This window comes from Bactrocera neohumeralis, chromosome 5, assembly GCF_024586455.1.
Source record: "Bactrocera neohumeralis isolate Rockhampton chromosome 5, APGP_CSIRO_Bneo_wtdbg2-racon-allhic-juicebox.fasta_v2, whole genome shotgun sequence".
NCBI classification, from domain to species: Eukaryota; Metazoa; Arthropoda; class Insecta; order Diptera; family Tephritidae; genus Bactrocera; species Bactrocera neohumeralis.
Genome location: NC_065922.1, coordinates 24,204,525 through 24,228,519, shown reverse-complemented (window position 1 = coordinate 24,228,519; position 23,995 = coordinate 24,204,525). Strand labels below are relative to the sequence as shown.

Here is a 23,995-nt window from a genome sequence, read left to right as displayed (position 1 = left end):
TTTTTTTTCTCATATAAAAAATGAAATTTTATAAGAATCTTAGAATGTTACAAACATACACTTTTAACAAAGAAATTCTGGAATGTTTTGGAAACAAGAAAAAACGTTAACTTCGGCTGCATCGAAGCTAATATACCCTTCACATCTGCATTTCTTTTAGTAACAATGTGTTCAGTTTGTATGGAAGCTATATGCTATAGTAATCCCATCTGAACAATTTTTTCGGAGATTATGTTATTACCTTAAGCAGTAATCCATGTCAAATTTCGTGAAGATACCACGTCAAATGGGAAAGTTTTCCATATAAGCCCTTGATTCCGATCGTTCAGTTTGTATGGCAGCTGTATGTTATAGTAATCCAATCTGGACAATTTCTTCGGAGATTATATAATTATCTTAGAAAATTGCCTGTGTGAATTTTTGTGAAGATATATTGTCATATGTGAAAGTTTTCCGTACAAGAACTTGATTCCGATCGTTCAGTTTGTATGGCAGCTGTATGGTCCCATATCGGTCGTTCCCACAAATCAGCAGCTTCTTGTAGAGAAAATGACGTTTGCAAAATTTCAAAACGATAACTTAAAAACAGAGGGACTAGTTCGTATATATACAGACAGACAGACGGATATGGCTAAATCGACTCAGCTCAACAAACTGATCATTTATATATATACTTTATAGGGTCTCCGACGCTTCCTTGTGGGTGTTACAAACTTCTGGGCAAACTTAATATACCCTGTTCAGGGTATAAAAAATATTTTAAACTCGGCCATTGCGACGCTATTTCCGGTGAGCCCTCGGAAAAAAGATCGCCCGCGTTGGCAGGATGACTCATTACAGGAACATCTAAAGTGAAAAATATGCGTTTTAGTTAAACCCTTAACTTAGAAGTTGGACGAAGGAAAAACAATTGAAAATTGGGTTTTTGGCAAACATTTTTACAAAAAAATAAAAATATCTGTGAAAATTTTGCGAATTTTTTTGTTTTCAAATAGTTGTCTTTAAGAATTATATCTCAAAGACCTGTGTAAAATTTCATGAATATCGGTTACGTAGTTCTCGAGAAATCTTGCTAAAATCATAGTTTCGCGAAAAACGCGTTTAAAGACGGCGCACTTAGCTTAGCTAGCCTCGAGCGCAGAAGTTCTAAAGGCTGTATATCCGAAACTATTATTCAGATCAACTTGAAATTTATGACAATATTCTAGAAGTGTTGTAGATTTTAATAAAGAAATAAAAAAATATAAATTTTTTGAAATTCGTAAGACCATGTAAACCCTTAAGGCATATGTCTGCCATTCTATCTCCTGTTAAAAGAAGCTTACTACCAGCTGTTAAAGCTACGTGTAGTCTACATTTTTTTAGAATTTCATAAATAACGTTTGAAAATAACGCCTACGCGAAAACATTGAAATTTATTGCTCCATTCTACACCAAACAAAGCGGATTATACTACAAATTCTCGGCAGCAGAAAAGTTTATGAGACACCCATAAAACGAACTGTCATAAACCTGTTGACCCAATCCTGCTGCTTTTCATTTGTAATCACTTTCATGTCGCTAATTTTTTCAAATTACAATAATATAATTATAATCGCCGCATTATTGTCATTCATTTGCAACAACAACACTCCATTGAACGCCAATTAAAATGCTGGCTAATAATTTGTTCCCATAATTATGGGAAATAAAGATATCCATCGATGATTGCAAGCATTTTATTTATATTCTTTTACTTTCATTTTTCTTTCACAGTTTTTACGCTACAAACAGTATAACACCATAACAACGGCAACAACAAAGAGCAACATAAGCGTTAACAGACAATAAAAGCTATCATATATCGACGATAACCAACACCAACAGCAACAACAAAACAATAACTACGACACAACACAGTCACGTACGAAGCTAAAGGAAATCCCAAACAGTAGCAACACAACAAAAACGCCAACAAAATGAGAAAGATGCGGATCAAAAAGATTTTATTGACTGTTATGGTTTTCCTTTCACTGCAGGTAAGTGCGAAGCAAAAACAAAAACAAAATAACAAAAAATTGTAGCGCAAAAAGTGTGCAGTAATCATATCCACCTTTGCTGGTCAGTCAGGCATGTGCAGTCAGTCAAGCGGATTGACATTCAATCAATCTAACTGTCAGCGCAGCTTTGAATCTAAGCGCTGGTCAGCCCATGTGTATGTGTGTATGTATGTGTGTAGGTAGTTGATGCCGTTTGTGGTGTGAATAATATTGGTGAGCATGAAAAAGTATCGTATTGCCAAGTGATTGCTTTTATTGTCAAATTGTTAATTTTTTCGTGCATTTGTCATTTTACTACGCCTAGCGGTAAATGCATGTCAAAGCATCGGGCAGTGGGCTTGCCAACGTTCATTGTGAAAAGGTGAGTGTGTGAGAAAGCGTTTTCGATGGGAAAATTTCTTACTGAAAATTATTGCGCAGAGAGTTGAACTTACATTTGTGTTTAATTTTCATATTACAGCAATGTGACAGTTTTTAATTCGTTTATACAAACGTGGGAATAATAAGAGCTTAATAATTATTTTATATAACCATTTTAATGCATTTGTAGATATGTATAACTGTATTGTGTTATATAATGCGAAACAGATTGATAGTCGATGATAGTTTTTCTTACCTAATATGTAGAGAAATCTTTCGAAAAGGTTTGGTAACTGCTTTAGTCAGCAATTTGTAATAATAAAAAAAGCCAAGGAAGAGTATTGAAGATAATATATCTGATCTGCGTCTAAGGCATCCGTTGAGTCCAATTTTCGATGACTCGTTTGAGCATTTCGACTGGTAACTGACGAATGACACGAGTGATGTTTGCCCCAAGGCTAGAATTGAAGCGGTATTCCTCGCTTAGGCTTTAGACTTTACATATCCCCACAGAAAAAGGTCTAACGGTGTGATAACAGACGATCTTGGTGGCCAATCGACCGACCCAAAACGCTTTTGCTCACCGAAGTTTTCTCTCAATAAATTCATTGATTGATTCGATGTGTGAGAAGTTGCGTCGTCTTGTTGAAACCAATTATCGCTGAGATCACGGGCTTCAATATCAGGCAAGTCGGTTATGACGGTGTGATAACGGTCGCCATTGACGGTTACGTTCTCACCGGCATCATTTTTGAAGAAATATATGTGCCGATGATTTCACCAGCCCACAACACCACACCAAACCGTTTTTTTTCTGGATGGATCTTAAATCTCTTCAGGTTGCTTTTCGTCCGAACTTTCTAAGATCCCATAGAGCGAAGCAATGTCGCTTGAGAAGATCAAGCGGCTCAAAGAAAAAATATTAATATTATATACTTATGTATATATTAACAGGGTTGCCCCGAAGCTATAATACCTTTCACAAATAAAAACGTTTTCCATGCTTGATTTTGATTGCTATATCCTATATAGACCCAATATCGATAGTTCCGATAAAAGAGTAGCTTTTTTGGGACAAAATGTTATGTGCAAAATTTCAGATCGAGATCTCGAAAATTGAGAGACTATTTCAATATATGCAGACGCACGAACATGGCTAAATCGACTCAACTCGTCACGCTGTTCATTTGTATATATATTCTTTAGAGGATCTTCGATATTCAACGCAGCCGTGTGCTAATTTGAATTTATAATTGGGATTTTTGGCCTATGTGATATTGTATCTCTAACTCATTTGCTCAACATAATTCTTCAGAAAGAATCTACCGATCTGGCAAAGACAAATTATGGGTTGTCAAAAAAGTCTTGAGGTATTTTTATTGATTTTTTTTTATTGAAATTGAAATGAATTTTTGATGACTCATGCCCAGCTCTTGACTGATGCTACGGCTGCTACTAAGCCGATCTCTTTCGACCAATTCAGCGATTTTATCGCAATTTTCGACGACAGACCTTCCGGAGCGTGGCGCATCTTCGACCACCTCTACACCGGAAAGAAAACGTTGAAACCATCGTTGTGCGGTGGAGATGGAAACTGTATCGGGTCCATAAACTGCATAAATTTTATTGGCGGCTTAAGATGCATTTTTTCCTTTATCGTAGTAGTACTGTAAAATATGCCGTATTTGGATGGATTTCAACTGAGTTTACTGCTTCCAGAAAAATAATGTACTTCAAAAACCAAAGAAATGGAAAATCATATTGACTGCTTGATAGATAGATTTAAAAGCCTTTTGGAAAATGGCAATGTGATGCGACGATTGAAGCTCAAAAGTGAACTTGATCACTGACAGTGCCATTGGGGGCAGAAGCAAAAGTCAAAAGACAATTTCACCAGGATATTAAAGTGTATAAATAATACTATATTTAATATAATAAACTTCATGTATCAAGTAAATGTTTATTTCTCCCGCAAAAACTGTTTCTGGATCCGCCCTATCTTAAGTTACAACAACCAAATTCACCTTATTATAAGAGCACCTACTGACGGTGTGAAATTTATTCCCCATATAACAATACTGTTAACAACTTCTTAAAGCGCGATAAATCAATATCTAAAGGATTTTGATGATATAACAGGGCTTTAATGAAGCCGAAGTCAAAATTGGAGTGAGGTCTAGAGACTCGTCAGTCCGATTTAAACCGAATTTTGTACGTGTTATTGTTCTGATATGATTATGATTACGTTACAGTGTGAAAATGGACGAAATCGGACTACAGTCGAGCCTACCCATACAACACAATCTTAAATTCCATCTGATTCTTTCCTTGTGTACAAATCAACAAGGACAAACATAACAGGATAAGACTTTGTACGAATAATCTCATTAGAGTAGGCCACCTTATGGCCTAAAATTGTCCAAATTGTACTAAAACTGTTCAAGCCGCTGGGTACCGAATATGTGGACCCCAGAGACAATAGTTGACTTTTTACCGAGAAAATTGTTCAATGTGTCAGATTACTAATTAAAATTCAGAGAGCGTCATTTCCTGATAGAAGTATATCTGTGTATTATTGCAAATGGGTTGAATCGGGTCAATACTTCGCTTAGCTCCCATATACCTAATACAATATATAGGTTTTCGAACTCCAGGGTGACTTTATACCGCATTATATCGACCAATATGTGAGTTATCTTAATAAAATTTAGAGAGTGTGTTTTTCTTACAACGGTGCACATTTGTGCTTAGAATGAATTAATTGGGCTGACAACTCGCTGTGGCCTTACGTACCTGAAGGGACTTCCCTGGCTTTGCAAGAGTATGAAATGTTCTGTTATACCCGAACTTATCACTTTCATACTGGTTTTTAATATATTTTTCCACCTTTCTATGATCTGCGGATATACATCTAACACACCAACTAACTTTTCAATAGTCAAACTCTGCAGCCTCTACAATTTTTCATAAAACCGGTTGAAATTAGGCATTTTTTTTTAATATGGTGAGAAGGGAGAAAATAATTATTCATGATCTTCCTACTATTCCACGTGTGTACCCTATATTTGTTTACATCCTGAAACTGCATCACTACCTTATAATTTTGAAACTCCAAACTCGTCCGCTTTAAGTCATTTACTGAATATTCAAAGTTCCAATTTTCGCAAAGAAATCAAGTCCAAACAAGCGTTCGTCGCTGCAGTGTCAAGAATTTTCTCCGTCTGTAATTTTTGAAGTTCATTATTATTACCAGATTTGCAAGTCGGGTTAATGCAGCCAATATACAGGTTATTTCTGCAAAATTGGCGCAATGAAAGCAGCCAAAACAACAAACAACCGAAAAAACAACAAAAACAAACAAATTACAACCGAAAATTTGTGTCGAAGAGCAAGAGTGAAAAAATGCTGGAAAAGTGATGTCAATAAAAATTGATGAGAAATGCTCGTGCTTGCAGACAACAAAGCAACAACAAAGACGTAACAAAACGACAAAAATAACCAACCAACAAATGATTTGCATATTCAAATGCAGGAAAAAGTGAAGCAGCGCAATGCAACCAGTTCGCGACCAGCGGCAGTCGCAGCAGCAGCGGCCCAACCAAACCACAGACAAGGCGACGGCGCGCTGGCGTCATTTGATGTCGTTAGTTCGGGCTGCTTTGGTTTGGTTTGGCGCGGTGTCTTCCTGCTGGTTTGGCAGTGGCAGTGGCAACTTCAATGCGAAAAACAACAAGATTGGCGATTTGTGTTTTTGTTGTTTTCGTCATTATGCTTTTAGCTGACAGACGGTTATGTGTGAGGAGATGATGATGGCGGTCTTCACAGTGATGATGCCATTGCTGGTGATATTCATGATGATGATGATGACTCTGATGACTATAACGCCGGAATCCAGCTAGTCGCAGCCACAAAAATGCGGTGCGCTGCTGACCTCCAATGCGCAGAGCGGCAGAAGATAAAAATTGTGAATAAATGGCATGAATGTATACATATGTATGTTGAAAAAAGAAATGGAAATGCAAAAAACAGGAATGCAAAACGAGATAAAAACCGTCTGTGCATATTTAGCCTGAGCGCTGAGTGAGTAAGTACATTCCAGGCAGGTTAGCAAACCAGCGCAGCAGACGGCCAAGTGCCGAAAGTCAGTCATATCGAAGATGACACGCGGCAACGGCAACGGCCGCGGTTGCAGTGGTCTCTGTGGCATCACAAAACCAATGTGTGTGTGCGCGCCCAACGCGGATGTGTGTTTGTGTGTGTGGTATCCAGAATCGGGAGAAAGTGCATGAAAATGCGCCAAGAACGTGATACAATGATGCAGTACGGCGTGGCTAAGTGCGGCGCTTTCGTTGTCTGACAACTTGGCAGCCGCATAGCCGCGCAGCCTGCGAATATATACGCTTCTTTAATTCACGTATTAGCGCTTGAGACCTGCATCAACAGCAACTTCCAGCTACAACAATATGGCTGGCTAAGGAAAAGCGAAAATAATAATGACACTGCCCAGAGAATTCCGCAGCGCGTCGAGGTAAGCACACCAGGCACATATGTACGTATGTATGTGTGTGGATACTTGAGTCGAGTGGCGAGGTCAAAAGCCAGTCAACGCCGCAAAATATGCACCGGCAGCTGGCAGGGCTGGAGCGAACGCAAAGGAGCGCATCGAATTCGCCGACAAGTCAGCGTGGCAATGGAAAGGAAGAGTGCTTATTGATTGTTTGCTAGGCACGAGTGCTGTCTATGTACATGTGTGTGTGTGTGTTGCCTGTACCTTCAGCGCATCATTCGTGAGATTTTCGCTTTCAGCGCGCTGCCGTTTAGCCTTCTGCTTGGTGCATGAATATGAAAAGTGAAATCTGCCTTAATTGCGATGAATCGACAGCAACAACAATAAAAGCGACAACACCAAAAACAACAAGAGCAATAACTGCAACAACATCAAAAGCAACAACAGCAAGCGCGACTATGTCAGCAGCGGCAGCAGGCTGCCGGTTCCTTTGGTCGTGTAAGGGCTTTTCGCAACAGCAAGTAATGTAAGCTGCAGGTAAATGTCAAAATGTCTGATTTAACGGTTAAATACATCACGAATTCTGCACGCCTCAACTGGTTGCTGTTGTTCCTCGTGCTGTCGCTCTGCGTTTAAATGTTGCAGTTCAAGCGGAATGAGTGCATTTCACATTTCAATGCGATGTTACGCTTGATAAGCGCATCAAGGCGCTGGCGTATGAGTGACATTGGTGGAAAGCAGCAACATTTCGCTGCATCACAATATGGTCGCTGCGTTGGTGTGTGGGAAATTATGTGCAGATTTTTTTTTTTATTATTTTTTTTAGTTTAGCAGAAAGGTTGAACACCAGTTCACTTCTTTTAAAATGTAAAAATGTTTATGCAGATATTTATAGGAGTAAGAGTCTTCAAGTGGCCCAGGAAACGTGCTGTTTAGACGGGGTCGGACCATGAGGAGAGGGATGTCATATGTGTAGGGTTAGCTTGCATGCAAAGAGGTGGTTAGGGTCATGTGGTGACTCGTCGTGTGCTGGATATATTTGATATGTCGGGGTCGATTCTGGATAAGTAGGAGTTTAACCTGCAACAGTATCCAGAACGAAGCTGCGCAAGGGTCACTCTCGATTCTCGCGGCAACTCAAGCTCGTCATCTGCAATGGGTGGTGCTTTGATTCTAAGTACGACATTCACTGAAAGTCGGTGAAGGTGTTTATGGATCCACTGTGAGTGGCGGTTAGTGCATGTCTGAAGTTAGTTGCGTCCGAAGTCTGGTCGGCGGATTGTCTTATGTCGTCGATGTAGTTGAGGAAGGACCTCTCGATGCTCCTAGGAGGCGGTTCCGCTTCAAGCAGGTGACTAGAGGGTTGATTTCTATGAAAACGCCCTTGAAGAAACTGTGTGGAGATGAGTTTATTATGATCTTTAACTGGAAGTATACAGCCTTCACTATGTAGATGTTTGATAGGAGATATCAAGAGGCATCCCGTTATAGTTCGGAGTGCAGTGTTCTGGTATATGAAAATCTGCCTCGTCTGTACTTCACTGTATCCAGGCGACCATATTAGTGCATTAAGGACCAGACGGCCTATTGCCTAGTATGTTGCCAAAAACGTTTCATTGTCTTTTTCTCAAATGCTACTGGCTAGCAACATGAGGATTTTGTTGCGGTGTGAATGAGTCGAGTGTTACACCTAAAATCTTAGGGTTATTGACTGCAATATTAAGATCAAATTTGTACTTCTTCGTCCACTTTGTGAATATGGTGAATATGATCGCTGGGGAGCTAGGTTCCGTGCAGCATGGCAGCTAAAAAGATCGGTCTCCACTCCGGTTAGGTTATCTCATTATTTATCGATTAGTAGCGGAAGCATTGAGGGACTCTCCCACCGAACCATTTGATTTAACATCACTTCGTCGGAGTAATAAAACCTTTAATATATAGTACGGACTCAGTATTATATATGTTTCAGTTTAGTAATGATTTAGGCTGAAGCATTGCTGATAGTTTTACAATTCAAAGTAAACTGACCAATAAGTGTCGTCACTTTTTCCTGCAAAATTACCACCGAAAGTAGTTTTTTAGTTCTTCCATTCTACTTAAAAAGCAAAAAAAGAATACATATTCAGAGTCTTCTGGGCACTCTGCGCACGTCAGACAGTTCGGACAAATGTCATCATGGAATCTCTACAAGGATGTAGCTTCTAAGGCACCAGTGTTTACTTTGGGTCAGGTGGTGATCCAGGTCTCCATATCCTTAGTCTATCCACCAATGGATGTACGGTATCAATATGTGAATCTAAGGATCTTTGGTTGAGGTTTGCCACCGTTGCAGCTACATTGTTTCAGCTTTTTATTTCCTCAACAAAAGGACGGTGTCGCGCGAATTCAACACCCTGGATATCTATGAGCATCATACCGACCACAACTTCAGCAGCTACTCCCAGATACTTTAGTTGTGGCTGTCGACATAAAATGTACTGAAGAGTTTCTGCTAATAGCCACTGGCAAGGCTTAAGGGCGGAATCAATTTATATCTCTCTGCTGTGTTACCAGTCATGGGAATATACTTGTAAGTATATGAACTGCTTGAGAAAGTGTACAAATACATTAGTGCCAAAAGTCAAGCCTTTAGTCCATTAATTTCATCCAAACCCAATGATATATGGGGCATTTTATCCTCCATAACTGGATCGAGATTTCCTTTTCCGCACAAACGCAATCACACGCACACATTAACATACGTACACGCATACATAGACACAAAGTGCGATAGCAATCATTTCCCTGAAATCAGGCAACTAACTGAGAAAAGTAAACAACTTTCACCGCCACAAATAAAATCAATGATGGACACAGCCGAAAATGTGTACGAAGCCACAAGGCGGATAGAAAACGAAACCACAAACATGCCAATATACTACATTGTACGAGCATAAGCGACATTTTGGGCAACGTACCCCACCAGCACCACCACCACCAGTACTAGCAGCGCCAGCAGACATCTTCGACGCAGCGAATTCCTCATTTCTCATTGAGATTGCAATCCTGCCGCAAAGGCGCTTGAGTTTTCTGTGGAAAAAAGTAGAAATAAAAAAATGAAAGAGAAATAGCGCGAAAAAGCGGCGCTGTCTGCGAGCGTTTGCGAAGGTGAAAAGCGGCCATGGCGAACAGGTTCGCCCAAAGCGATTCTAAAATGCCAAATTTATATGTTAAATGCCGTTGCGGTGCGTCGATCATTCATTGGCGATTTTACTACTGTTTTGCTTTCTACGCGCCTTGTTTTTTTTCGCGCGCGCACAGCCTTTCTACATTGATTTGTGCGTTTTACCGCATTGGCCGCAGCTTGTACTGACCGGCATATGCTTTTACGCATGCGCTTAGGTGTCTCACTAGCTCATATATATGTGTGTAACGCATCCGCGTACGCGGCGACACTCTTTGCCGCGCCGACAGCCAACGGCACCAATGCATAATATTACGCGCACAGCGCCGCCGAGTAAGCTGTTAAGGCAATAGCCAGCTTTTTTTGCCCAACAAGCTGAAATCGCCTGCTGGTCGTCGATGGCAACAATAACAGAAAAAGGCAATTGCCCCATTTCAGCATGCCGGGAGCAACATGCAGCATTTTGTTGTTGTACGCGCACGCAATGAACGCAGACGCACATGCTTCCCAACGCGCCGCCGAATCATTCAGAAATCCAATCAGCAAATGGGCAGTCTGCGTGGCGCACCAGCTTCACGCCACGCGCCGTCAAGCGCCTTGACTTTCGGTGCAAAAATCACTATGTTTGCATTTTTCCATTTCGGCTGTTCATCTCTTTTAACGCTTTTGTTTTTGTTTTTGTATATGGGCGAATTTGTGTGTGGCGGCGAACAGGTTGCAAATAGGCCGTTTCCTTGTCGACTGCGGCGCGCCGTCAGTGCCGCGGGTGCGCGCGTGTGGTGTGGCATTTCGTTTTCATTACAATTCGATTGATTTTTGTTGTTTCTGTTGTTGCAGGCGCTTTTATTCTCATGGTTCACTTGGTAGCGTTGTTCGTTATTGCCGCGTTGCCGTTCGACTACTTTGCACTCGACGTGTACTTAGTTGTGTTATTGTTGCTGTTGTTGTTTTTGCTTTCATTCAATTTGATTTGCCGCGCGTTTTCGCCGAAATCATCATTGAATTGTAGTTAATTAACATTTTTGTAGAGTCGTTAAAAGTGATAAAAGCGTAATACTTGTGCGCTTGCGCACACACTCACTCACATACATATATATATATATATATATATGTACGTAGTTGTTGTTAGTGTGTTAATGGCAACAAGGTGCTCAACTGAACTGGAAACGAAATTTTTGCTCATTCAATTAAAAATGCGAAACTATTTTTCTTCTTCTTCGCCGCTCTTCTTATCCCGCTACGGTCGGCCCAACTTGGCCGCGCTTCTTGACTTTCGTTTGCCGAAACTAGGTCGATTTCTTGCTTGACGATAATTTTTCTCCGCGACTTGTTTGTAATTACAGTTCGTTTTCGCATTACCGAAAAATAATAAGAAACACACAAAACACTAAAATATACAGTTAACTATTTGGTTAGGCTGTCATGAGTTTCTACCGAATTGGAAAATTATCATTTTGTTGTTGTTGTGGTTGAACTTTAATTTGCATTCTCTATTTGATTTTGCGAAGGTTAATCACTTGTTGTTGTTGTAATCGCTATTGTATATTAACTTGATTTATGACTTTGGCAAGTCAAAGGTAATCATCGAGTGAACTGAACTGAGAACACGGTAGTTGGCGAAAAGAAAAAAAAACAACAGCAAAACAAATGAGGAAATTTTGGGTGAATATGTCTTGTGGAGTCAAACAAATGATATTACGAATTTAAAGCCTGAGCTCATGTATAACTGCATAACGCTTTAGAGAGAGATAAATAGTTAAAAATATATATTAGGTTGAGTGGTCGATCCTAAGAGGGATCACACTTGAACAGCTGAGAGCGCCAATCCGTTGTGTTACCTAAAACTCTTATACAGTAGAACAAACCACTTTACAAATACACAAACCGCAATGTCCCCTGGTTCGCTGTTTCAACCTCAGTATCGCAAAGGCCGGACAATGGCGGAAAAAGTTCCTGGATGTTTCCACCTTGCCTTTGATAAGGCTCAAATGATGGTGGCCCCAATAAAACCAACACCGTATGCGGAAAATGTGGTTAAAGGTTCGCCTAACGGCACTCAAGCGTCTGATGGTATGAAATACCCGCCTTCGGAAAGCGCAATAGATGTATCATCTCGTTCGATCCCAGGTCAGGACAGTCAGAGTAGCAATAGTAGTTCACAGCCGTCGTCACAGCCAGAGCAATTCTAATCGCCGCATCCATCAGCACATTTGCCTTCACCGGCAGGTGGTGGTTTACCGCCTGGAATACATCCCCCAAATTTGATATCACCCTACGGACCGCCAACTCATGGGCAGTTGAATACTGGTCTGTCACCTAGTGCATCTGGTCCGCCACAACCTAGACCAATGCATTATGCACATGAATGCCTTTTGGATAGTGTCCAGTAAGAGTACCTAATATTGCGGAAAGATGGATTTTGCAGTTGCACAGGACTGGGGTTTCTGCAAATGCCTGCTAAGGGCATGTGCAATCCATTGGTACAGAGCTAGAACGCAAGTTGCCAATGGAGGTCAAAGTTTTTTACACGAGGGCTTCAAAAGTTGAAAGAAATCGAAGATGAGGAACTGAAAGCTTTGCACAATGAAAATTGTTGCCAAATACAAGAAGAGCACGCAGAATCTTTAGTCGGTTATTTCAAAACTCTTAAAAGCAGCCGGATCATTCAAAACCAAGGAATTTGGTTCATATGGCAACCAAAGAGTATTTCAAAAAAGAAGGATGACTACTCTTCATGGACCTAGAACTCCATTCGGTATCGCAAAGGATCAAAACTCTATGCGTGGCTCATTGGCCTACCAGACTAACCTAACCTAACCTAAGCTAACTTATGCACGGAATTTGACTGAAGTTGAAAAACGGGTTCATTGCGAAAATCCTATATGCACAAATTCTATGTGACACGTGCCCAACCAGAAAAACGCCAAAGTTATACTCAATTTTTGGCGGGATCATAACCACATGTTGTATTATGATCTTTAAAAATTGGCTGGAAACATTTATGGGAAAGTCTATCAACAATAACTACTCAAAATGAAGCAAGCGATTACCGAAAGGTGCGACACGAGGCAATAATATTCCATAGTAAAAACGCTCGGCCTCATATTGCACAACCGATTAAAAACTATTTGGAAAACAGCGGCTGGGAAACCCAAAACTTCCCCTTTATTGAATATAGAATATTCACATCAGAACAGAACCCTCGCAGTTCTTTAGGATAGAATCCACACAATGCCAGAAATTTGGAAAAATTGTATATTTAGCTGCAGTTGAGCAATACTATTACGGCGTAAACGGTGTCAACGCCAATAAGGAAGGTGAAGAAGACTTGCTAATTACCAAATCGATTGGATCTGCACATAAGACATCGACATCGACGTATACACGTCAGTATTTATGCCGTCACGAGCTCGTTCTATATAAATATGATTGACAAAGGTCTAGTGAGTTTTCGGCACTAATTGCTTCGATTGCGAATCAATCACAAAATCTAATCTAATCTAACCTACAAACCAACAACAACCGCCATTATCGATTTGAAATAATAATCACCTCTCCTTCTTATGTCCGCCACCAAGTCAAGTTGTGACCTACATGTTGCTAAAATTTCAAGTACTTTGCGCATTTCAGGTACCTAAAGCTAACCTCTAACAGTTCCGTTTTCATTTGTCATTGAGGAAAGTGCATATGCGTCTGTTTTTGCAATATTTGCAGTGCGTATTTGCACAAGTGTTAGTAGCACAAGTATGCATGTAGCTCGTAGCTGTCATTGTCAAAGTTGTCTGCTGTATTTTTTATTGTCAATAGAAAGCACTCAACAATACAGCAACAACACTTCGACAAACTATCTAATTTTCCATCGAACACTCACTGCCAAAACCAAATAAGCCTAGTACCGACCATTCGGCAACAAATGAATGTGTACAACGTCGCGTTTATGTGCGATGCGCGAGTGATGCGTTGATGTCGTGTTCAACGCGCATGCGTAAAGAAATTCATGTCGTCTCTAGGAACACATACATATATACGTATATATGTAATTGAAGTGTAAGTGTGGGTCTGTTTGATTTTCGAAGTAAACAAGCTGCCAACGGTATAAGTGTTCGACTGCTGGCACAGCAGTCATTCATGTAAAACGGCGCTTTTCCCTGTTGGCAATGTATGCCAATGTGTTGGTGAGCAAATGCACTTGTGCACGCATGCGCCGGTATAGAAATCTATAACATGATGGCTCCGGTAGTTTATACCGCTGGTCTGCGCATTTTACTTACACGCCTGCCACAGTGCCGGCATCTTCCGTGATGCTCCTTTTGTGGTTTATATGAGTATATGTATGTTTTTTTTTTGATTAATTTTTATACCCTGAACGGGGGCAGAAAGAGGAATAAACCATTGGAGACATCATAAAATAGATATTAATGATCAGCGCGACGGTCGGGGTCTATTTAGCAATGTAAAGACATTCAGTCTCTCTAATTAAGCTAAATAGTCGATCAGTTTTTGAGTTATCAATCTGAAAATTTTCACATGTCCTTTTCTCTCCGAGGAACTGTTCATTTGTCAGAACCGTCGATATCGGACCCCTAAAACATATAGCTGTCATATAAACTGATCGATCAAATTCAAGGCCTTGTATGGAAAACTGTTTTATTTGTCGAGATATTTTCGCGAAATTTGACGCAGATTATTTTCTAATGCAATGCTATAATTTCCGAATAATTTGTACAGATCCGATTACTATAGCGTATAGTTGTCATACAAACGGAACGAGCGAATCAGGTTCTTCTATGGAAAACTTTTTCATTTGACAAGATATATTCATACAATTTGCCACGGATTATTGGACAAGACAATGGAATAATCTTGGAAGAAATTGTTCAGATCTAACGACCATAACGTAAAGCTGCCATACAAACTGACTGATCAAAATCCAGTTCTTTTAAGGAAACTTTTATATTTTTAAGCGGTATTGTAGCATCGATGCAAGCGAAGTTAATGTTTTTTCTTTCATTTTTCTATAAAAGTGCCGCAGCTTCGTACCTTATATGGTTCGGTGATATTTTAGTTGCTAAATAAATACATGCAAACATACTCTCATATTGTTATAAATGCATTTCTCTAACTACATGCATACATATGTATATACCACATAAGTATATGTTGCATGCAATCGTTGGTGGTGGTTGTTGATGATGATGGATTGCTGCTCATCAGCAATAACCAACAATAACCGACGATATCATCAACTGGTTTGTCTTGCTGATGAATTGTCACCATTAAAGCCGAAGAAATTCTACCAACAACTTTGCGTCTAGGAAAATCGTCAAGTCCATGGCCAATAAAAGAAAACGCACAGCAAAAGCTAGACAAAAAGAAAGCAAAACCTTAAAAAGTGTGCAGCCAAGCCAGAAATAGATTTGCACAGAAAGCCATAGCTGTAAATGCCTAGATATGTATGTACATATAATATATGCGCAAATGGCTTCGTGGCACGTTTTTTTATCTAAAAATATCACCAACCACTGACACGTTTTCTAGCCTTGAACTCATTCTACCGCTTGTCCCGTTATGGCACTGTTTCAGTGGCATTGGTGCGTCTTCTAAGAACAGGTGTCATCATCGTTTGCTGGTAGTGATTGTGTTGGAAAAAGCGAAATTGGTGCACTTTTTCCTTGCTTGTCACACATATGAAGTACTCCCGTTAATTGACACTACATTTATGCTTCGTAGTATGTGATTGGAGCAACCCATTATGGTCTTATGCAATTAGGTGCATCTTCAGTGAATACGCGCACTTGGTAATTGGAACATTAGAAATCCGTTGAAGCTTTGCGGATCTCTTGATTGTGAATGCTTTCGCATATTTATGGCTGATTGGTCTGATTTGACATTGACAAGTTCTACGGATATATGTAGGAATTGATGTAAATAGAGAGACAAAACCGATATGGCAAGCGGATAATTGATCTATTGGTATTTTGTGTTAAATCGTATGTGGTTTACATGCTCGGCTAGTTGCGAGTAGTAAGTCCCAAAGGTCCATAACTGTATTGAGATTTCAACGCGCTTTTGAGATCTTCTTCAAAATAATACTGAACAAGTGGCTGGTATCGAGATTGCTTGAAATTGGAGACCGTGGGTACAAAAACCTTCAGTAAAAGGTTTCACACTCAGCCGTTTGTCCTTGAATATCGGAAACGGTCCTGGTCTTATGTAGGATGAGTGTACACGTCTATGCACTATTATTTAAGTATATATTCATCGCAGACTTTCAAGTGATACCGCCTTTTCCCAAACAACATTAAAATTAATAAGTGGGATCGCTCTTCTTCAGTCTAAAGTGGTTGAATTAACTTAACGCAAGTGTAAGTCGAACACTTTTTCCACTGTTTCTTTGATTCAATCCAACTTCAGACGTCGAATGCCTCTACTAATGGTTTTATAAACCAGCTGACTCTTTGTGGTACCAAAGGGTCAAGATTTGTACAACATAACGTATCAAAATGGCACATCAAGTGCTAATTGAGCCCGATAGGGCTGCACTCCTACCTACCTACCTACAACATAACGTCGAGGACTGGATGGACCAAGTATCCTCTGGGTAACCAAAAAGCATCCATTTGAAGGCAAGCTAAAGTGAGAAGACAAAAATCCGTCCCCAGGGTTGTGCGCTGGGTCTGGGACCGGCCACGTAAAAAAGCAGAAGTGTTCCAGAAAGAAATCAAGGCTAAAAGCACAAAAATAAAAGTCAGAGCTCATCTACTTTAATGACCGAATAATGCACCTTGGGACTTTTTCCTCCCTCTCTCTATATAGTGGAGTATAAGACACCGTTGAAACTGTCGAAAGACTTAGCCACTAAATATAAATTAATATTATTTTTGAAACCTTAAACTATATAACCCTTATAAGCATTGAAGCTACAAACATATAAATGGATATATAATTTTTTCTAAATAAACAAACTACAAAGTCTTCAAATAATCATATAACTGTTGTATTTTATTACTTGACACATTGCAGATCACGCTTGCAGATGATGTGGACGTAGTCAAAGCCATCACTGGCACAGAGGAGATTTCCGAGCATGACAACGAGGTCGATCAGGTGGCGCTGGAATCGGAATCGGAGCCACAGCAACCACCAAAGGTGTTATATCAGCACAACATTCAACAACAACAACCAGGGCCAGGACCAGCACGTAGTAAGTTCGATCATCTCAGTAAAAAAAAGTATTGAAATATTTTTCTAATTGCGACTTTAGGCAATCATCAAAGCATTCCACTCAGTCTGGGACAACCTTTCGGTCCACCACCACCACCCGCACAGTTGGCTTATCAAGGCCCACCGCCGCCATTACCACCACAACGGCCGCCACCACAGCAAGTGCACGCACAACAAGTGCTGCCCGATTTGAGCGTTGGCGCCTCAAGCAATAACGAGATCTGGTCGTCGCCGGTGCAGGACATGCCGAAAATAATCTCACTGGATGTAAAGTGCGAGAAGAATGGAATGAAAGTATTTGTGAAATTCGATAAACCATTCTATGGTATTGTCTTCTCGAAAGGACACTATAGTAATATGAATTGCGTGCATTTGCCATCGGGACTGGGACGCACTTCGGCCACTTTCGATATCGGGCTGCATGAGTGTGGTACATCGGGCAATACTGAGAATGGTTTGTATGGTTATGGACATGAATCTGGTTCGGGCACCTACTTTGAGAATATTATTGTCATACAATACGATCCGCAAGTGCAGGAGGTGTGGGATCAAGCGCGTAAGCTGCGTTGCACATGGCACGATCAGTATGAGAAAAGCGTGACATTCCGGCCATTCCCCGTGGATATGTTAGATGTGGTACGCGCAGACTTTGCTGGCGATAATGTAGGTTGTTGGATGCAGATTCAAGTGGGTAAAGGCCCGTGGGCCTCAGAGGTCTCGGGATTGGTGAAGATCGGACAAACTATGACCATGGTGTTGGCTATCAAGGATGATGATTCCAAATTCGATATGCTTGTGCGCAATTGTGTGGCGCACGATGGCAAACGTGCACCCATACAATTGGTCGATCAACGTGGTTGTGTCACTCGGCCGAAATTAATGTCACGCTTTACGAAAATTAAGAATTTCGGCGCATCAGCGTCGGTGCTCTCCTATGCACACTTCCAAGCATTCAAATTCCCCGACTCCATGGAGGTACACTTCCAGTGCACAATACAAATCTGTCGTTACCAATGTCCCGACCAGTGTTCTGACCCCAATCTACAAGAGGTGCATCATCTGCAAGTCGGACCAGAGTCACAATATGGCCCACCGCCACCACAATTGCACGTCGACACTTATCATGTGAGCAGCGGCATCGGCAAGCGGCGTGACGAGCGACGTGTACAACGTCGTACACGTGCTGTCGATTCCGAACCGGAAGTAGGTCTCAATCGTATCATTAAAGTCGTTTCTTCGGGTGATCTCACCTTTGCCATTGACGATCAGGCGAATGGCACAACCGTTGCCGCGCCCCAAACCATGGTCTTCCCAGCACGCGAAGATGGTCTAATTTGTATGACAACGCCTGGTTTCGCGATCACTTTGATTATACTGCTTGGTATACTCGTAACCTCCTGTCTCATATCAGCTGTACTCTATATACGTTTGCGGCCGTTCTCATCCTTTGCTCATTCGGAGAAAGAGCGTGCAGTGGCTTATACGAATCCGCAATTAGCTGGTGCTATGCCCGTCATACAAATACCAGGACCTCCAAGTATCAGTCAGGGTACTCTGACTAAGACACGAACGCATACATGAACTACGAATAGTGAAAAAACAAGCGAACACAACGAATTACGATTTGGACTCGGCATAACGAGGCGTCTTTATCACACACATACAAATACTAATGCGCGCGAAGAGCATAGCTATATTTAGATCCGATCCGATGCGAACTGATTGTGCGCTGCATCGATTGGACTACAAACCACACATTCACGACAGTCTTCTTTCGTTTGCAAATGCCTCTGTGGCAGATTGTTAGTTGAGTTATGCAATTGGGGTCTTCGGACTACAGCACATAAGACATAGGGTAATGTAATTTTAGTTCTTAACAATATCATATTTATTTTTCATCGTTTTTACAAAGTTTAATGGAATTATTCGACGGTTCTAAAGTAACGAATCAGAATATTTGTTGTTAAAATTGATAATTTTTCGACGAGCCTTTCGAGTCTGTTTGGGCCCTCTGTATTGGTGGCAGTCTAGTGCGTACAATTTTAGTTTTTTTATAAGAAATATAGAAGTGACGCTTAGTTTTTAGGTATTCTTAAGTAATTTATTGAGTTGAAGAACATAAAGATGTGTACAATAAAACAAAATCCGGTGCTAAGCCATATTCAAAGTTCAAATGCATCCAAGCGACCTTTGTACAAAGGCTATATTGATTCGTAATACGCCAAGCTTATGCTCTATAGTAATTCTATCTATAGATTACTAATAGAATAAATGCTAAATATGTATATTCTAAATTACGGTCTATTGTCAGAATAGTAATTCAGCGCAACTAACGTTAATTCTAATGAAATTAGCAAGACACTACCACATGTATAGACAAATTCAGCGTCTTAAAAATTATTCAGCGCATGTGAAATATACTAAGGTGTGAGTTCAGCTAATGATTTTTCTATTCAGCTCTTTTAAATCTGATTCAGCTTACTTAATCATTATAAGCAAGCTGTATGTTAGTTATCAGTTTGGTGTATGTGTTCAAAATTACAGTCAATTGTTAGAATAGTTACTAAGCGCTGCTACCGTTAATTTAACGAATTCAGCAAGACATTACCACATATATATACAAATTCAGCGCCTTAAGATGTATTCAACGCACGTTAAATATGCAAAGTTGTAAATTCAGCCACACTATTTTTTTATTTATCACTGCTAAACCGAATTCAGCGCTTACTAAATAATGCAAATATTCCTTAAGTTAGTTTAGCTTGAGTTTTCTGTCATTCAGCGCATATACAGTTAAATAAAATAATTTTTTTATTAATTTACATTACTAAAACCACATTCAGCCAAAAAGTTTTGCATAAGGTTTTGCTGTAGCAAATTCAGCACATATTTCAACTACTCAGACTACAATTGTTAATTGAAATAGTTTTCTTTTGGTTACTTTTCAAGTTATGTTTTAGAAATGGGTTAGTTTTGCTTAATTCAGCTATTCAGCTCAGCAATAAATATAAAAATGTTATATATATTTATATTTTTTAATGTACTGCTAGAAATAGGAGCATAATATGTGCAAAAAATTTATTCAGCTAAATGCTTTTAGTTTACTTTGCTTCATTCAGCACTCTTCGTTAACAGTAAAATCAAATAATATTATATAATTTCTGCTTTGTACTTGGTACTCGTACAACATCATTTACCTCTTTTATATACCATAATGCTTTACTTTGTCTACTATATTGTTTTTTATAGATTTTTAAAGAATTAAAAAATAAATTAAAGTACCGTTAAATAAAAGGAAACAAAATAAGAAATAGAAACCACACAATAAATTAAAAAAAAAAAAAAACATTTACAAAGTTATTAAATAGTGTAATTAAACTTAAAAGCAAGCTTGAATTAGTCACTAAATATTTTAAGTGCGTTCATTAGTTGTAAGTAATAAAAAATATTATAAATTACAAATAATGAATTAATAACGAATATGCAACATAGATTAAATTGTGAAACAAAAAAAATATATTAATTTACATTTATTTTAATGCTTATTTTAAAACTAAAATAATACTTTCTAATAATTTCTTGTTATTTCTTCGACTGAAAATCTTTTGCAACCGTTAATTATCAGCAATTAGTTAAATTTATATTAAAATATTTATTAACTTATTTAATTGATAATTTATTATTTATTTATTAATACGAGATAATGCTTCTGAAATATTGAATGTACAATGTTTATCATAAATATTTTTTATTTATTTACATACATACATACATATTTATTTGTATTCTTGAAAGAAAATTCAATAAATATTTTCCTTATAAAAATATGCCAAATTTGTTTCATTTGTTGCCAAAAAATTTTCCAAAAAAATGAAAGAAGCACCCTGTATTTTTTATTAAAAAAATTCAAATTCTACTTCTAATTTTCAATAAAAAATTTTTCACGTCAATATATGTATGTATCATGTTTTCTAAGGGGTTACATGGGTTTCCTCGGGTAAAAAACACCCTTTTCTCAAAAATATTTTTCTTGAGTAGTTCCCGAGAAATCTTGCCAACCCACTTCTAAAACGCACTTAAAGACGGCGCACTTAGCCTAGCTAGCGAGCTGTGCGTTCTTAAATCTATATCTCCGAAACTATTACTCAGATTAACTAGAACAATATTCTAAAGGTCTTGTACAATTTAATAAGACAATAAAAAAATTAGATTTTTCGAAACCCGTAAACCCATGTAACCCCTTAATATTAGATATTTATAATATGATGTACATATATATTTAAGTATACATATTTATAATATGTGGATAACACAGTTTCAAGCTTACAAAAAAATAATATAGGAAACTTACCTAAATTGGCCGAGAAGTATACATCCGTTTAATATTAAAATCCAATCAATTCTGCATTAACAGCATTATCGCTGGTGGGTAAAACAGTGCCTTTGCTCATTCGCTTGAACCAGCTTTTCTTCCACTTACTTATGCAGTTTTAATTTTGTTAAATAACACTAAACACACACTTTTTATATGATTTCTATAGAACACTATTTAAACTATTGATTACACTTCATAAAACTTTTTTACAAAAACAAATTATACTAAAATTATTATACTAAATTTCATTTAATGACCCGTCACTTCCACGCAACTTACGCTCGCGCACGAATAAACGGAACTGACGGAAGACGATTAATATGGCGGCGGACATCTGTTCCCCACAGCATTGCAGTGTTGATGTTTTATGGACTAAATTTGGGTAAAAATGTAAGACATGAAAAGAAAGAAAATATTAAAAAAAAGTTTTTAATAAAATAATTATTGCTATTTTTATTTTAATTAGTAAATTAGTTTTTAAAATGAATTTTATTTAATGTAAATAATTGCAAATTTGCCTTTGAGCCTATTTGATAATTGAGAATATTTCACAAGTAATTAAAATATCATTTAAGGGGTCAGTTGGGTAATCTGGCCAGTTTTTTTGACATTTTTTTTCATAGAAATTTTTATTCTACAATAGAACTTTTTTCACATATCATGAGGTATTTCGTGGAGTGTATAAACAAATTTTTTCGGAATTTTTTGATGACATCTGTCGGAGAAATGGCTGGATGAATGAGATGCGTTTTTCCACTGCGGATACGATTTTTCATGTTTGGATCAGCTGAAACACAAAAACCCAATTTATTCTTAAAAAGTACGTGAATGGTTATCGTCCCTACTAGAATCTTGAGAAAAGGTTGATAACAAAACAATTATTAAAAATATAGAACAATTATAAATAAATAAAAAAGTGAAAACTGAATTTTTAAATTATTATTGTCAAGATAAATTTATAAAAAATAGCAATATAAATATACATTTGTATATGTATATGGTTTTAATAAAGAAAATTTATTAATTTTTAAAATAAGTACATACTTATTCTATTTTTAATTGTCCTTTTTTCATAATTTATTTCCCCTACTTACGCACCATTGTAACCCTAAATGCGCTTGTCAAACTTCCGCTGACATTTACATTTTTCGCCACTTTCCTCTTCATTAGGAGCACCTTCTAGTAGCCAGCCAGCAGTGTAATTTGAAAATATGATTTATAAAAGAAATATTCTTTACATAGTTAGTTTAAGTAATAAATGCTAAGCTCATTCGATTTTACATCGAAATAAGGCGTAAAAGATGCTTGTTATTGTTATTGAAGAGTTCTAATGAGAAGCGCGAAAATGTGAAGTAAGCAGCGCTTCAAGGCTCATCGCGTCGCAGTCTGCGCAGTTGGCTTTGCACTGGAAGGTAGCGTTCATTGAAAAAATTTAAGCTGTCGGCAAGGATGTGAATGAGAATAGCCGCTTTCATTTAGAAGTTTCTTATATACATTTCAATTAGTACATATGTACATATGTATACGTATACATAAAGTGGTAAAATTTACAAAAGCTCACCTGTTCTCAGCCCAAAAGTATACCACAGTTTTCTTCCTTTATTGTACTTCAATTAAACCTGCATTAACGGCGAATTTATTTCATGTCAGTAACTGCAGGTTTTTTAACATTTACTTCAACTAGCCTTTCTTTCACTTGCACATTTTTATTTTTGTAAAGTAACACTCAACACACATTTCTTTCACAAACTTTTTACATGATTTCGATAAAACACTATTTCCACTTTTGATTTCACTATAAAACACTTTACTTACACTAATTACTTCAGAGAAATTCACGATTTAAATACCTGGCACTTCAACGCAACTTACGCTCGCGCACGAATAAACGGAACTGACGGAGGACGATTGGAATGGCGGCGGACACATGATTAAACACAGAGTTGCAAGCATGATGCAGTTAATTCATTAATAGTAGCAACTATATTAGGAGTAAAGTAAAAATATTAAAGAACAAAGAACAAATATAAAAATTTATATAATAATATAAATTTGATTGCATGTATGATTTAATTAAAATTTTTTAATATTGAAAATTGATAAAAAGTTTTATATTTTATTTTGGTTTTTGAACAAAATTTTTCACATTTAGGGGAACTTGCGAATTCTGCGTAATTTAAACATTTATAATTAGAATAATAATATCAATTTATGTTTTTTTGCAAATAATGAAAACTGTTTATATGATAATATACAAAAATTTACCTACTGCATGCACTACCGCAACTCTGACTTTGCTTGTCAAACTACCGCTGGCATTTTCATAT

General features: G+C 38.2%; 1 protein-coding gene across 1 annotated transcript; it reads left to right on the top strand.

Moving 5' to 3' along the window:
• The first annotated feature begins 1,903 nt into the window (after nt 1–1,903).
• On the top strand, nt 1,904–19,038 carry LOC126758811 (uncharacterized). The gene is given in 2 exon segments (XM_050473191.1): nt 1,904–2,018; nt 17,093–19,038. Coding segments are annotated over 2 exon segments (1,842 nt in total). The 5' UTR covers nt 1,904–1,958; the 3' UTR covers nt 18,875–19,038.
• The last annotated feature ends 4,957 nt before the right edge of the window (nt 19,039–23,995 follow it).